We start from the raw sequence: 16,880 nt of genomic DNA on the forward strand, positions 1-16,880 counted from the left end.
GGTGACTACATAATCGTCAACTGCCCAGTAATAACACTCTGTAGGAACTGTCCAGAGAGGTTCCGTGTGTCAGAGAGATTAAGGATGAGGTAGAAAAAGGGTTATCTCTGACCTATGGTGCCTTTATGACTAAAGATCTCCTTCAAGCCTCAGTGCGTTCAAAGAGGAAGTTTGTCAGTCAGAAGAATTCTGCAAAAACAAAATGCTTGAAAGGCTAAGAAAGCCTCTAGGGACTATATATTGTCATGCGATTCCCAGTGACCTCAGCGAAGTCTGCATACGTGTCTCCCAGTAAAATCAATCTGAACTGTACATTTAGCTTCCAAACTCTAAACCTGGATGTGTGCTACAAGTGTGAGTGGATTAGTGAATTTTTATTCCATCAGAAAATGTATTGAGGAGGAGGAGGGCTATGTCATGGGAGTTCACCGAACGAGTCTTTTTTGTTTGATCAACATAAAATCTTAGCTTTCATATGCTTCTGAAGTTTCGATTGCAATGGTTCACCCTAAAACGTTGCTTTATAACACTAGAAAAGGTCTGTAATAATTTCATGGCATCTTTAAGACATTGCAGTCTCTGGTCCTGATTCTTGGCTGACCTACTCTTTCTGTAGTCATTTGTACCAGGGCAGTGTGATGGTTATAGCAGGTTACCGAGCCAGAACGGCAGCAATCCCATTCACTTGGTTCTGATATGAATGTGGAGATGCGGAAACTTCTCTCCTGTAGGGAAGTACGGAGTTTTCCAACCTCTTGCTAATTCCAGGAGAAACAGTAGATTTCATACTTCAGACGTATGTAGAGAACTCTCAAGTAATGCTTTCCTAACCACAACTGTGTGTTTGGACACTTTCTGCAGAAAATGCTTCCCAGAGCGAGCTGCGAGATCTACTTTCAGAGTTCAACCTTTTGAAACAGGTGAACCATCCCCATGTCATCAAACTTTATGGAGCCTGCAGTCAAGATGGTAAGTATTAGAAACTCATTATTAAGATGAAAATGTCAAGCAAGGAAATAAAGAGCAGTTCGTTGATGGGTTTGGACCACTGCTTAAATAACTACTGAGGACCTTTTAAATTTGCTGCTAGCTGTAAAATTGAGGGACCCATAAGAAAAGCAATGTTTGAAGGGAAGGGGAAATGCTAATTCAGTGTAACTAAGCATTCTTCCTGTGGTTTTCTTCAATATACGTTTTGATTATGAAGCTATTTGTATTTAACAAATCTCTTAACCAGTTCTCTTCCAATCAATATATATATTTATATTATGTTGATGCTCAGTAAGTCTTTTCAAATATGGGTTATATTTAAAGTTTAATGGGGTTTTCATTATTGTTGCTATTATTCATACTAAAACAATGCTTTGAGGCTTGAGCCAGGGAGTGAAATCTCCCTTTGGGGAAAAAAACAACAAAACAAACCAACCCAAAAAAACCCAACCAGAAAAGACAACTACACATCCTTTTGTTAAAATGTAGCTGGATAGTTAGATTGATACATCATTCTCCTCCTCTGTCACAAAACTATTGTCTCCCTCTTGTGAAATATTTGCTAAAACCCTCACTCACGGAAAGCTCTATTTCAAGGGGGGAAATTTTCAGACGCATGTATTAGAAATTGCCAGTGAAGCAGATTTTCATTGCTGTGCATAGGAATTGATCTGTATAATTTCTGTTCATGTTAAATGAAGTTGCATCGCAACATCGTCTTCCTTTTGCATCTGTAATTAAGCAGCCTAAACTCACAGTATGCATGTTGCAACCTTGGGCAACCCAGTTCTGTTGCAAGTGGTACTTTTAGTTGTAGACAGAGAATATAATTCAGGGCTGAGTCATCTCTGAGTCTTAGTAAAGTAATGAACCAGCGGGGAGAGGGGAGATATGTATTTTTTTTCAGTACAATGTATTTTTTCATCCCAAAGGAAGTGAATTGTTTCTGAGTCACAGGCTTTTAATAACGATCAAGTTAATTCATTAGCGTATGGGGTGCGAGGGCTTTGATACAGCAGACAAATGTATTTAGCATTAAAGCACTGAGTGGATATTATTCATGTGGGTAATGGGGAGGAGAAACTAATGGATTGAAATGTCAGAATGTTTCTAAGTGCTCTGAAAAGGCACCTTAAATACAACACTGGAAATAGCAGATGATTTGCGAGCACAGTGTCACACACTCCAGGAAAGTATTTTGATTTAAAATATTTTTTTAAAGTTTCTCTAACTTGGCCTGTTTCACAGATCTGATATGTAAGGTTGTCTCTTAGTCGCAAATTATCTAGATGAGGGAATGTAACAAGAGCCTAAATTCTGCTTTGACTTAGGCTGAAACTCACTCACTTTGCATAGAGGATTAAAGCTAAAAATATTCTATGATTCCATGGCTGTTCAGTGCCTTTTATATAAAGACCAGAGGTGTCTGGAGTCTCTGACTGTTCAAAACAATGTGTTGATCAGAATAGACTTTATTTTAAAAGTAAAATGAAATGGTTATCTATTAATTGTTTACTTAATGGTGTGTTTGTTTATTTCAGGCCCACTGTATTTAATTGTGGAATATGCTAAATATGGCTCCTTGCGCAGTTTTCTCAGGGAAAGTCGAAAAGTAGGACCCAGCTACGTGGGTAGTGATGGCAATAGAAATTCAAGTTATTTGGATAACCCTGATGAGAGAGCCTTAACAATGGGAGATCTGATCTCATTTGCATGGCAGATATCACGGGGAATGCAGTACCTTGCAGAAATGAAGGTAGGGCAGTGGAATAGTGCATGTCCTTGGGATATATGGACGTGTCAGCAGTTGGTTCCTCCACAAGAAGACTAAACACTATTGTTGGTTTCTTCCAAAAGCTTGTCCATCGTGACTTAGCAGCCAGAAATGTATTGGTGGCAGAAGGGCGGAAAATGAAGATTTCTGATTTTGGCCTCTCCCGTGATGTGTACGAAGAAGATTCCTATGTCAAGAGGAGTAAGGTACGGTGCCTATTAAAAACAGTAGTGGGAATTACTACCTAATCAAGAGAAGGAATTTATATTGCAAGACTTGAGCACAGAAGAAAAAGATAATACCTATTTTTTATTAACTTAGAATAATTGCCTATTTTAAAGAAATAAAAATGAAAATGAAGCAAAATTATGAGCATAATCAGTGGGATAGTAATATATATATATGTGTAAAAAAAAAAAAAGGCATAATATTGAAGTCACCATTACTTCCTCCACCTTTTTTTTTGACTTGTCAACAAAATCGATTTATTTCTAATATGTAAAAATTAATAAAAGTAGAAGAAGGGTCACTATGATGATTAAGGTCTTGGAGCATCTGACGTGCAAGGAGAGGCTAATAGAGCTGGGTTTGTTTAGCCTGGAGAAAAGGGGGCTCAGGAGGGTATTATTGATGTGTATAAATACCTGACGGGGGGAGTAAAGCCAACAGAGCCACCCTCTTCTCAGTGTGGCCCAATGACAGGACAAGAGGCAATGGGCGCTATTTTAAATGCGAGAAATTCCATTTAAAGGAAAGAAAAAAACATTTTACTGTAACAGTGATCGAACACTGGATCAGGCTGCTCAGAAAATCCCCATCTCTGGAGACATTTAAAACCTGGATGGAAATGGTCTCAAGAAACCTGCTGTGGCTGAGCCCCCTCTGAGCAGAAGAGTGAGGTCCCTGCCCACCCCAGCGGATCTGTGGTCCTGTGAAAAGTTGCAGGACAACACGTAAAGAGTAGGATGAGATCGGCTCTTTTTTAAAAGCAATATGCCAAATAGTCTGTAATAAATTATTTCTTTTTCTTAAGCCTAGAGAGTTCACACAGGATGGTTAAAAATAGCATGTTCTGTTAATGTAAATACAGAAGAATGACACCTTTTTTCATTGCAGGAGCTTTTAATTATTAACCTTTTTAGAGGTAGAGGGCAGCCCATTTTTAAAGGAGGTGTGCCCTCTCGTTTATCCAGTTCCTCATCACGCTGCTTGAAAACACAAGCAAAAAACCCCATCATTTTTCTGTGTCTCTTTTCCTATTTATAATTAAAAATATTAAAAAAAAAATCCCAAGGAGCTGAAAAAAATGCAGACAATTTCTATAAAAATCCTAATTTCAGGAATTAGCACATCTATGCAGAAGACTTGAAGCAAAGCCCTCCTACAAATACTTCCAAATGTATGAAAGTAAAATGGTACACCACAGGCCGGGGTAGATTAAGAGCTAATGCTACCTGCCAGAGGTATTTAAAGCAGTTCGGTTTTGCCTGCCACAGTAAATTATTGTCGAGCGCGTAGATACAGTCCTGTCTGCTCCCAGTGCTCGTGGCAGGATTCAGCATACGGTAACGTGTCACCTGTTGGACTGTGCAAAGGAAATTTGATGGAAAGACGAGTTGTTGAGCCACATCACCGCTTTCCTGAAAAGAAACGCTTGAGCATAATAACTTTGAGACTAAGAAGATGAGTTAAGGCTTGTCATTTACTTATTCTTGTAAAAAATACTGTCAAATACAGCAGGCCAAATCCTCCTTTCTGCCTGTTTGCATCCACCTGTCACTGACATCAGCGAAACTTTTACAAGTCAGTCCCAGGCCAGACTGTGACATTCGCTAACACTGCTTTCTGTTGACTCTTTCTGAGATGAGTAGTGTTGGTTCAGTTCCCTCTATGACTTAATATGGAAGAGTTGCCAACAGAAGTTTTTGCATGTGAGAATTTTAGATTTGTATGAGAAGATTTCCATAAATACTGTGAATTTTCAGTTTAGCTTTCCCTGGTTTTTTTTAGGCCAGTTTGTGTGAATGTTTCATAAGCCAAGATAAGTCGTGAAGAAAAAAAAACACCTTTTGGAAGACATGATCATATGTAAAAGGGCTTTGCCACGTTCATTTAGCTATCTTCTGATGTGTGTGTTTTACAGTGATCTATACCAGTTACTCTGTATTTTAAGAATGGTGCATTTGCATAAAGGCGCTTCCATTTTATTTGGCGGTGTGTAGATGTACTGAATGGATATTTTCTCTTCTGAGACACTCATTGCTGTAGTATTCTTCGGAGCCTAACAAGCATCTGTCTGCTTGCATAGGGAAATGGGGAAAAGAAAAAAGTCAAGAGGAAGAGAAGGATAAGTTTCAAATCCTGCTGAAACAGTTGTTGCATGCATATATACATATATATATATATATATATATGAATTTCATGAGAACAAGAAGCAAGGCATACGAATGCTAGTGATATTGTGAAGGTTGTGAAACATCTTGGAAATTTTGCAAAGCTAGATTTTCCTGAAATATCTGGGGCAGATTTCTCCAAGTTTGTCTGGGAATTTCTACCAGTGGAAAGCAGCAACTTGTAGATTCAATTTAGTAACCAGTAACCAAATACGACTGTCCAGGTACAGTTCTGAAACCAAAGCTATCTTAGCATCTAGGTGCTTCCACTTATGCATCACCCCTGACATAAATGGATAGCTCTTCCTCTTTAATCATATTTCCCCATCATTTTTGCATTTGCATATTTCCCAAAAGCAGTGGGGTGTATCCTGCTAGAAGACAGGCATTCATGTCTGAAGAACAGAACGCTTTAGATGAAGGTCTTTGTTAAGAGGAGAGTTGAGTTTATCTGACTTAAACTGGTGACCATCTGGAAAAAATCCACAACACTTTCTTGTCCATAATTAGATTACTGAATTGTGTGCAATGAAATGAATGAGTGATTTTTAAAACTCTTACAATTGCTCTCCTCACTGTTTTTCTTATGAAAAGACAATGCTTGTCATTCAGTCCATTGGAAAATATTAGAGTATGGATAGAGTATGTTACAGTTTTGAAGATAAAATACCATGATTTTCCACTTGGAAACTTAATTTTCTGACCAGTAATTGCATTGTTGCTTTTTTTTTTTTTGCCTCCTAGGGTCGGATACCTGTTAAATGGATGGCCATAGAGTCCCTGTTTGATCATATCTATACAACACAAAGTGATGTGTAAGTGTAAATTCTTGCATTCTTTATGGTTTATGTACTTGTTCAAGGAGATGAGGGAGGAAGCACAACAAGGTACACAGTAGCCAAAGCTGTTACTCTTGCAGAGAGACATGAAGAACACAGCCTGGGTAACGCCGTCAGCTGGCAGTGATACATAAGATTTTTGCTGTTGAATTAAATCTGAAGGAAAGATTATCAGAAGTATTTAGGTACATAATTCCTGTTGAAATCAGCAAGGGTTGGATCTGTTCATGTGACATGGTTGCCTTTGAATATATAGACACAAATTATTAGTCTTTGCTAAAGATAATGGTCGTACCTGAACTTCCCAGTTCCTGTTCATCACTTGTCTGTAACACTTTCTGGCAGATGAGAGATGGGAAGAAGGGAAGAAGCAATTAATGCCTGGCCTCACTCCTGTTGAAATCAATGACAAAACTCCAATTAATTTTAATGACAGCCAGCTCAGACGTTAGGGGAATAGACCAGTTCCCGTGCCAAGATGCAAGTTCCTTTGCATGATTAGGGAAGCGGAGATCTTGAAGACGGATATACTCCTTCCCCACCTGTGATGATAAGGTGGCAAAGCTACTACAGCTATGCTGTTCTCACATCTGATGGGCCAGGAGCCAGGCAGAGGAGTGTTTGTATACATTTAACTCAGGATCAGATACTTTCATTGCTTTCTGCCTGGGATGAATGATGCTTGTGACTAGTCACCAGGCAGACACTATAAAACTAAGTACTGTTTATTTAGGAGAAGAACGTCTAAGGGACTGCAAAAGCAGCAGTACTTATGCCTAATTTTCTGCTAGGTAGCATTTTGATACTTTCCAAGTTGCCCTTGAAAGAGGATCTGACTAAAGTAATGTTTTCATTAAACTCAAATGGAGTAAAATATATCAATCTCAATGACATTTCACTTTAGGGGCAAACACTTTGACAATAGAACTATGTGCAAATAGGAACCTCTTGTACTTCTAAAATTATTTACATTCACTTTTTACACTTGCCTCTGCAGGTCAGAGCAGTTTTAGTTGAAATAAAATATTTTACTTGCCTTGGAGATTGCTTACAAAATGAATTACCAAACTATTTTCATTTACTTTGTTGCACTTGGAGTAAGACAAGAAAAAAGACTGGGGTAATTCTCGGGAGAATGTCACTTTTACATATGTCTGCCTACAAGTTTTTCTGGGTCTCTTTTGATCCTCCTCAGAGTATCCATCGTGCTGACCTGCTCCTCTACAATGACTTTTCCCAGATAATTGCTGAAAATCTTTTAAAAACTTCTTAGCATATTTTTCATTTCATCATTTTCTGCAAAACAGATTTGTCACTGTGCTTTGGGGCCAGAACAGATTGTGTTGTCATATAACTGCCTTTTCTTTGATTGTTGATTGATCTTCTGGATCCAACACCATTCCTCCCTGTTTGTTTTCCTGATGGGCTGCTATTAAGTCCTGGAGCCCGTCTCTTGTACATGCTACACGACGTCAGGCAGAGATTGCCCAGCTGGTGTCAGAGTCCCGGACAGCACGGCCATGCTGTGTAGCTTTGCTGCTTCCCAGACGTGGATTAGTATCTCCATGTAAAGCCACGCTGATTTACCAGCTTTCTTGGAGATGCATCAGGTGCTCTGTTAACAGAGCGCTGCACTGTGCTTTGTAGGTCCACTTCAATGCAATGGCATAAAAGGTCTAAATATCTGCCATGCTTACACAGTGCCTTTGACTCCCTGGTGAGGTCACCTTCACTATTCATGTCATTATACATGAAGCAATCTAAGAGTGTTATAAGCAGCTCCTAATTTAGCCAAGTCCCTACAGAGCAGTACTGAGACACACAAGGACAATTCCAAAGCAAATCTTCTCCAGCACTAGGTTCTGCGAATGCCATTGCAACAGCAGCAAACTGATAAATGAAGAACTTCTTTGCAGCATTTATTCTTATTTTAGGTAATTACACTCACTGAAAATATTATTTTATGAATATTCTTTGTTGTTTGTGGTGATGCGGTTATATTTTGGGTCACTGTACTCAACAACCATATGCTCTCTTTTTCTGATACTCTGTGTTTTTATTTTCCAGCCTCTTCCTTCTAAAGCCTTTCTGTATAGTTAGTGGTTAGCGGTGCTTAATAGAAGTACCACTTGCCAGCATTTACAAAACCCCTTTTTGCTTCAGAGGTCGATGACATCAGTGGAAAGCTAGCCTACTGTCTTCCTCTTCACATATTTTTCTTTCCTGGCTTTTTCTGTTCACGTTTTTATTCAGCAATAAACATAGCACAATGGGAAATTTTTCATCTCCCAGTTCTCCTCCCATAGTACTTAATTTGTATAATGATTTGAAAGCTCTGCAGCATTCTACAGCATTCTATTCTAATATGCCCATTTACTAAACAACTTTAATTAAGAAATTATTCATCTGATCCCTCCTTCTATATTCTATAAATTCCTCTTAAGCAGAAGAGGTGGATTTTAAAAATAAAACCTGCCACACTAAGAAGTTTATTTGAATTAATCATGGACAGAATTATAACCTGATAGCACAGCATAATTGGCTTCAGAAAGGGTACGAAGAGGTATATTAATAAAGTATATGAAAATGCTATAAATATTCATTAGCTTTCAAGAATGTGCAGAGTGATTAAAAATTAATTCAATGAATGGCATCAGGGAGCAAACCAGCAGCGCACCGCTGAGGACTGCGTGAGACTCACTTTGGCTTCTCTGCCCATTTTGGAAGTTTTATTGCTGGACTTCTGAGGTTACAATTGTTCTTTAAAATGTGAGAAGCACAGGTGGAATGTAGTCAGGAGAGGTTTGTGACTAACATTTTGAGATGGAATTTTCAAAGGGAGTTAGACACTGCTGTTTGGTTTGGCATTAGGTGTGTAACACTTCCTAAAATCTTCTTAAAAGTGGAGGTTTCACAGAAATTGCCCCTTGATGAGAGCACAAAAGCTAACATTTGTCCTAAATTGTATGTAATTTTGCTTCCAGATGCATTCCATTGAGTATCCCCTTCAAGTGAAACAGTGTTGGCTGGTTTCCTTCATTTTGAACATCCAAATTTTGGCAGTTCTGTCAGTTGAGCAGATTCAGATTAGTTTGTAGCTTCTTTGTGTCTCAAAAAAAGCCTTCCACTAAGGAAAGAAAAACATTTTTGCTTCTCTTCTCCTGACCTGCCCTCCAAAAATGGACTAATTTAATCCATCTAAATATTTCCAACTCATTGAGCAAGGTCTTTTTGTTTGAGCTCGTCAAGAAAGTAGGTTAAAAAAGTCACCATTTCTGCTGTTCATTTCAGAAAACAGTTTCTTCTGTCCTGTGTTAAACTATATTTTAGGATTTGGCATTTCCAGAATAAATTCTTTCCTCTTCTTTCATCAACTCTAAGAAGAAAATTAAGTCCTGAATTGCTGAAACGGTCCAACAGACAAGCTGAAATCAAAGGTGTTGCTTATGATTGAAATAAACACATTGTACATATAAAGAAACACAACCTCATAGTCAAGACAGTAAACCAGTCCCTTGGTAACTGGTTGAACGACCCTGTGTAAATTTAGACAATTCTTTCTGAATAGGACTATAAAGGCTAATTAGGGAGGTTACACTCCCTCTGTAGCCAAAGGAAAAAGAGAGGCACTTCCATGAGCACTGTACAGAAGAGGAACGAGCCTTTGGGCTGGGTCACCATGGGAAGGACATACTCTTTCTGCTTTCTAGAGAAGATGGGCCTTCCCAGGTTACAGTTAGCTTTTGTCAATGGATAAAAGAGAGGTATCCTTTGTCTCTACTGTCTTGGTTGCTAATCTTTTTAATGAATGGTATTTGGGAACAAGGATGGCCCTGTGTGCATCTGTATGGCCCCTCTGGCTCAGCAATGTCTTGAATTTGGTTGGGTTCTCAAAACACTGGAAAGAGATTTGTTGGGCGAAAGCCACACTCAGCTCTTGAAACCTACCACTCTAAAAGCTCATTTTCTCATTTTCAGGTGGTCATTTGGAGTTCTCCTATGGGAGATTGTAACTTTGGGAGGCAATCCCTACCCAGGTATTGCTCCTGAAAGACTCTTTAACCTCCTAAAAACAGGCTATAGAATGGAGAGACCAGAAAACTGCAGTGAAGAAATGTAAGTAGCTCTTGATCTGATTAGAGTCATAAAACATCTCTTGTATAAATACATTTTTTTCAAAAAAGGTTTAAATAAATACCACGTAAATACTATTCTGTATATCTCAGAGGTATAATCAAAATATGTAATGCTCAAAAGAATGTAATGAAATCAGTGAACAGTTGCAGCTACATCCAAACTATTTGTAGGATATCGAATAAAACACTTGCCAAACAACTGAAAGGTTGAATATTCATAAATTTTGAGGGTGAGGGGAGGAGAAGAGTTTCTCAAAACGCAGTGGTAGCTGAAATACTCAAGGAAATGTTTCTGTACTTTTCTGCAAATGAGATAGATGTTCCATCCACAGTCATTATCTGCTCGTTGCCCTGGCATTATATAGAAATGATACCTTGACCCAGAAATCTATACCCTAGAAGACACAAATTTTCTGTGACTTGATAAGCCCATGGCAATTTCTTTTCTATTTGGAGACGGTTCATATTTTATTGGCTGATTTATTAAAACACTCTCAATGTGAAGTATCTTCTCTCTGTGGTTCTTCTATGGCATTTGGAGATGAGGAATGATTTTATGTTCAGCCTCCAAATCTGGCCATGGTCAGATTTTTTTAGGAAGTCACCAGGCTATAATCACTATGACATCTCTTTCGATTGATTTTCAATATGAAGGATGCTTTGGCCACATCTGGGCTGAGAAAGTACAGTATAAATAATGTAATTATTTTTTTTTTTAATACCATATACAGAGGAAAAACATTAAGGGTTTCTGAACTCAGGGCAGGGTAGAAGTTTACAAGAGTCACTTGCAAACATCCTCTAGCAAATACTTTTTTTTTTTTTTGTTTCATCTCAACAGGGATTAAGACTTCATTCCTCAAACATGTTATATCTGATAATTATTATGTTAGGCAAGCTGACTATGCCTGAGTTTCTTTTTTTTTATTCAAGCCACATCATGGTTTTCTGACTGGTTCAGATTTTTTCTGTTTTACTTGGAAATTTTTCTGACAGCCTTTGAGAGCCCATTTTAAGGACCATTTTTCTTAAATTTCATTCTCCACTCAAGTAAGAGAGAGATCATGGATGATGGAAAAAAAATGCAGTGCTTTTCAATAGCTTGCTGTAGTTCTTGTAGCCTACTATTACCACAATTAGAGCACTTTTGTGACTAGATTACTTAATCCTGAAAACAGTTGAGCTAGCAAACTACCATGAACGGCACAGGTCAGAGAGTTACACATCTGGAATGTGGCCAATGTCTGTCTGACAGTTACTCAGCTATAAAGCTTTAATTCTGCTGCCTTTCATTTCCATGCTGCATGCTATAGAAGGCAGTTAAAGACAGAATAGTGATAGTCATAATCAAAATAACAATAATAGAAGTAATCAAAAGAATGTTAGTTTGTGCAAGTAGTCTTAGGTTGAGCTTCACTTTGAAGAAAATTTTATAGAAACTTTTCAGAATTTAAACAAATGAAGAACAGAATTCTGCTTTCTGATATAACAGCAGAGTTTTCATGTTGAGAGATGCACATCAGTGATGATACACAAATTTCTTCAACGTCATATGCAAACAAAATCAATTAGAAATCTGGCATGCTGCCTACACATGGGATGGGCCTTTGGGAAAGCGAACGTAATGAAAGAAACCTAAGACTACAGTCCTTCAAGGACAGCCAAGCATATCATCATTTAAACTCATGAAGACTCATAAAAATAAAAGCCCGTTCTTGTGAATGTCACTTGTTGATTCAAGGCAAGGTTTAACACAACACACAACGAAGATTAATGTACTTGTAGATGGCCTTCATGCCACAGTTCAACGTCAGTGCAATAAATTATTTGAGCAGAAGCATGACCCACTTCTAACAATTTATTATTTTTTTCACTTTGTGGTGGGTCACAGGTACAACCTGATGTTGCGCTGTTGGAAGCAAGAGCCCGATAAAAGACCAACATTTGCTGAGATCAGCAAGGAACTAGAGAAAATGATGGTGAAAAGTAGGGTAAGTGTGGGAAAGTGTGAGGTTTTGAAAGGTTTTGTGATCATCTGAGTTTCAATATACAAAAGTAATTAATTTTTTTATAAAATAAAAGTAATTTACTTTTCATCAAATTTTGCAGCATTTAAATACCTAGTTTCTTCCAAATGCATTCAGCTTTTTGAAAGCAGTACTACTTCATATAGTGGCGTTGGTGACTTCAACCCTAAATGCAGATGTGTTATCTGTCTAGCTTCCTTAAATTAAAAAAAAAAACCACCATTAAAAAATTACTGTGAAAAGTTACTTCTAAGTTGCATTCCTGAATACATAACCCTAGGAAGCCTAGAACTAGTATTTCCTTGAATCCGATTTAGTTATATGACGATAGCAACAGAGATACGAAAGCTGTATGATTCCTTCATTCTGAGTTACTTTAGAACTATTATAATTCTGTATAGACTTTCCTTGAATTAATGGATGCTGTGGTCTAAAAATAATTTGAAATTGCATATATTTATAAAATGTATACATACCTACTTGCATATAAAGACATAATATTTTTTTCTAAAAATCTACTAGTTATGGGAAGAGGGGCAGTTACAAATGAAAAACAGAGGAAATACAGTGACCATTATCAGATTTCACTGATTTGAGAATGTGGTGGCATTTGCATTGGGTGCAAAAAGGACTAATAAACAAATGGGAATAATTTTATTCAGAATGTGAATCTAAAAGTAAGTTCTAAGTTAAAAATGACAAAATGAAAGGTCTAGGCTGTACATTAAATAACTTTGACTCATCAACCGCTAGCTTAGAGCTGCTGAGAATCGGTATGCAAATGATCTGCATGTCCAGTGCCAGACTTGTAATACAGAGGCTGGCAAGTTTTCTGAAATTTTCATCATAATTTGAACCAAAGCCAATCCAAAATGGAGCTCAACAAATTAGTCATTTTTCTTCTTGGCTTTCTGAATGAAAAATTGTGAAGATTTTTCAGTTTATAAAATTGGGTAAATTTGCCTCTTTAAAGTTTAATTTCAGTAAATTTCCAAAGGAAAAGCCATTTTGAAAGGAAAAAGTATATTTTAGATTAGTTGAAAATGCTTCGTATTTGTTTTTTTTACATCAAAGCAACTCAGCAGCATAGATGAAAACTTAAGAATTCTTGTGGTTGTCCTAAATAATTAGTTGTAGAAAAACAGCAGCAAAAGCTTTATTTGGCAATATTTATGCAGCTAATTTTATACGTGATTATGCAATAGTTTTTGTAAAATGATGAGAAGATCAGAGTACCTTCTCCTTTAAGTTACATATGCATCTATATATATATTTCAGGCATACATATGTATCAGGCATAACAGAAACTGAAGGTTAAACCAATCAGTTAGCACAGCCCTTAAACTTCTTGGTTATTTTACTGAGGTGCAGAATTAAGGGAAGTATTAATATGTCTCTAGCACGTCTTGTGTTCTGGCAAATCAGACACTTCCAAAGACGCTACAGCTGCAGGAAGGGAGAGCCCGCTCAGGTGCCAGAGGTACTATCAAAGGACAAATGCAGTGGGGTCTGTAGTTACTTGTTTTCAAGAAACCAGATGCACCTTTAGCATCTATACCTCACCAGCAACACTGCCGCCTATGTTAACCCAGCTTTTTCTGTCTCCACTTCTTAGGACTACTTAGATCTTGCAGCTTCCACACCTTCCGATTCCTTACTTTATGATGATGGGCTCTCAGAAGAGGAGACACCACTCGTGGACTGTAATAATGCTCCCCTCCCTCGAACCCTCCCTTCCACATGGATTGAAAACAAACTCTATGGTAGAATTTCACATGCATTTACTAGATTCTAGCAACACAAAAAAAAAAAATGATTTTTCTTCTGCACTGTTCTCAGACTCTGTAACCCCATTACAGTGTTTCTTGTCTGAATGAAGCCACTCAAAATTTGCTTGGAAGCTTCTTTTGGGTTTTTTTGTTTGTTTGTTTTTTCTTTTGGTAAATGTCAAAGTTTGCATCAGGATCATCCTTTAGTCATTTTGCAGATGTGTTTAAAATAAACGTTTTTAAAAGGATGTGAAAATAAGTAAAATGACTAGATATCATACAGTAAAAGAAAACAAAAGATCAGGGAAGTATTCTCAGGGGAAATATAAAATGCTAATGAGTATCTAATTCAACTATCCTGTTGGGGGAGGCTAGGAACATTTAAAGTATGTTAGATTCTGCACCTCTAATTTAAGCAATAGACTTTTTTTTTTTTTTTTAAATACTGTTTTCTTGCCATAGCTCAATGATAGGACCCATCTGCAACTTTTTTCATTTGTCAAGATGGATTTCTAAATTTCAGCTGCTGTTAATGCATTCCAGATCCATAAGCTGAAATGTCTATTTAATGTATCATAGAATGAAACCAGAGTATTATATACAGAAGGTAGAAATACTGTATATAAGTATTATATACAGACTAAATCAACATGTAAAGTTCTTTGAGAATTGACTTAACAATGGGCATTTTGAAAATACACTCAGCTGTTTTCACGTCCTTTGATTTATTATGAAGATGTCAGTACTAAACCTTGATTGAATGATGTAGCAAGTGTTTTTAAAAAGAACATATGCTTTCATATTGTGATGGTGAGATGGACAGTAAAAATGGTTCTTGCCAAAACTCCGCAATTTTGTCTCCTGATTAAATATTCTACATGGGTTTAGATATCTACTAACATCACAGATATTTTTTTTCATTCTTCAAGCAGTACGACTTCTGAAAAGTTGCATCTTTTAGCTTAAAAGTTGCCATTACAACATGGCTTTGGGTCTATTTTTGATCTATACCCTAGCTATCATTTTCTTTAATAGGTTCCCCCAACTCACGTTCACTTTGGGGCACTTAGTGGCAGATTGTTAAAAGAATGCAGTAACAGAAAAAGTTGCCACCGAGGTTGATGGCAGACGCTGAATGCTTAATAAGCAACAAAATCAGATTTCTGTTTTTGAAAATCTTGACCCCGGTTTGGTTCTCTGCTTGTGCAGCTGGATCAACATGGTGCTAAGCACTCTGCTTCCGTCTTGGTGATCACTTGTGCCTCAACTGAGAAGCAGTTACTGGACTCAATCTAAATAATTACATGCCTGAAATACATGTGAGGGTGTGAGAGTGTCCCCAAAACCTCACTGAAGCCAAAGGAAAGGTGCCCGTTTAAGTAAATGGAAATACTCTCAGTCATTGGAATGGACTTTGGATCCTGTCCCAAATAGGTTTATTAATTCTTGGAGCACTTCCTGTACAGCAAGAACTTCCTCTTGCAAAGCAATATATTGCTACATGATTGTTAAAAAAGAAAATTATGGAAAGTTGGAGGCTCATCAGAAGAAAAATTACTAGTTTTTTATTATGCACATGTGCGTGCGCACACACATTTTTTTATCAAGTAAGCACTTTATTTTTTCAGGGTTTTTGCCTACATCTGAATTTGTGCTTCAGGGATTTTGAAACATCATTTATACGAATTGATTTGGGACAAAATCCAGTGGACTGGCTTGAAATATTGAAGGGAGTTTTGCCAAGGGCCTTACTGTCTGCACATGAAGTTATGGTTCTTCAGTGCAGAAAAAATTATCTGTTTTCATTTTTAGGCATGTCATACCCGAACTGGCCTGAGGAGAGCCCCGTTCCACTCACAAGATTCGATGGCACTAACTCTGTGTTTTCAAGATATGCAAATGATAGTGTATATGCTAACTGGATGGTTTCACACTCAGCGGCAAAATTTATGGACAAGTTTGATAGCTAAAATTTTCTTTGTGAAAGGTAATGGATTCCTGAGGGAAACAAAGATGCAAAGAATGGAAAGTCCATGGGCTCGTTCTTTGTACAATCAACAACTGACTTTTAAATTGGCAAACCCTTTTATTGGTAGTTTCTAAAGTGTGTTATTCATGCTGAAGACTATAGTTGGTGATTTCCCCTTTCAGAAAACATATCAAGCTGGATAAGAGTTGTAGTTCCAGTACTTCTTTCTAGATTGCCATTTTGCAAATGGTTCCAGTTGGCAACTTCTTACTGCAAATGGCCTCACACTTTATTCTCGCTGTTTTTTAGACTAACCATCCTGTGTTACAGCTTTCTTGGATGGGAAAATGTACTTGAACTGCTACTTTTATAGTGGCTGTTAGCGTACGACCACTTGATCTAAGCAGGAAGCACAAAAAATATATGGAAGGGAGAGGGGAAACAGGCTCCCAAATTACTGAGCTCGCTGTCAAATGGGAAGTGTTACAATGGCGTTGGCGCTACCAAAGCCTGTATCTTGGGTTGGAATCAAACATTAAGTAACTCAATAGAGGACTTGAGATTCAACATTTGAAGTCTTGTAAAATGTATTGTCTTGTCTTAATGAGAAGAGAGTTTGTTCTATTAGTCTTAACTTCTCTTACCTTTAGCACAATGGGGAGAAATTTGATACAAGATAAGCTGTATGGCAATCGAGTGTTCATCTCACACAATTTACTTTCGATCACCTACATCTTACTAATGTTAAAAAGTACAATCTTGTACAATCGTAATTCCTCTTCTGAGTTCAAAATAGGCTGTAGAGCATTTTTAGACTGAATTCAAGTAAAGAGATTTTGTTTGCAGTCACGTTCAGTGAGTCGGAGTCCTCCTCTCAGCTCCAAATTGGATACACTGCCATGCACAGGACACTGCCATGACATAACTCCAAATAAATCTATTACCTTGAAAGTCATGTGTAAACAACACTTGCACAGTAAAAT

General features: G+C 37.5%; 1 protein-coding gene across 1 annotated transcript in view; it reads left to right on the plus strand.

Annotated features, from left to right (window-relative positions):
- Positions 1-15,898, plus strand: part of RET (ret proto-oncogene) — a 35,920-nt gene extending 20,022 nt beyond the window's left edge. Inside the window, exons 13-20 of the mRNA XM_074154957.1 lie at positions 862-969; positions 2,532-2,746; positions 2,848-2,970; positions 5,902-5,972; positions 9,975-10,112; positions 12,024-12,123; positions 13,775-13,922; positions 15,741-15,898. Of these exons, the coding sequence (XP_074011058.1) occupies positions 862-969; positions 2,532-2,746; positions 2,848-2,970; positions 5,902-5,972; positions 9,975-10,112; positions 12,024-12,123; positions 13,775-13,922; positions 15,741-15,898 (1,061 nt within the window). The remainder of the gene's footprint in view (positions 1-861; positions 970-2,531; positions 2,747-2,847; positions 2,971-5,901; positions 5,973-9,974; positions 10,113-12,023; positions 12,124-13,774; positions 13,923-15,740) is intronic.
- The last annotated feature ends 982 nt before the right edge of the window (positions 15,899-16,880 follow it).

The sequence above is a fragment of the Numenius arquata genome, chromosome 10, assembly GCF_964106895.1.
Source record: "Numenius arquata chromosome 10, bNumArq3.hap1.1, whole genome shotgun sequence".
In the NCBI taxonomy this organism is placed as follows: domain Eukaryota; kingdom Metazoa; phylum Chordata; class Aves; order Charadriiformes; family Scolopacidae; genus Numenius; species Numenius arquata.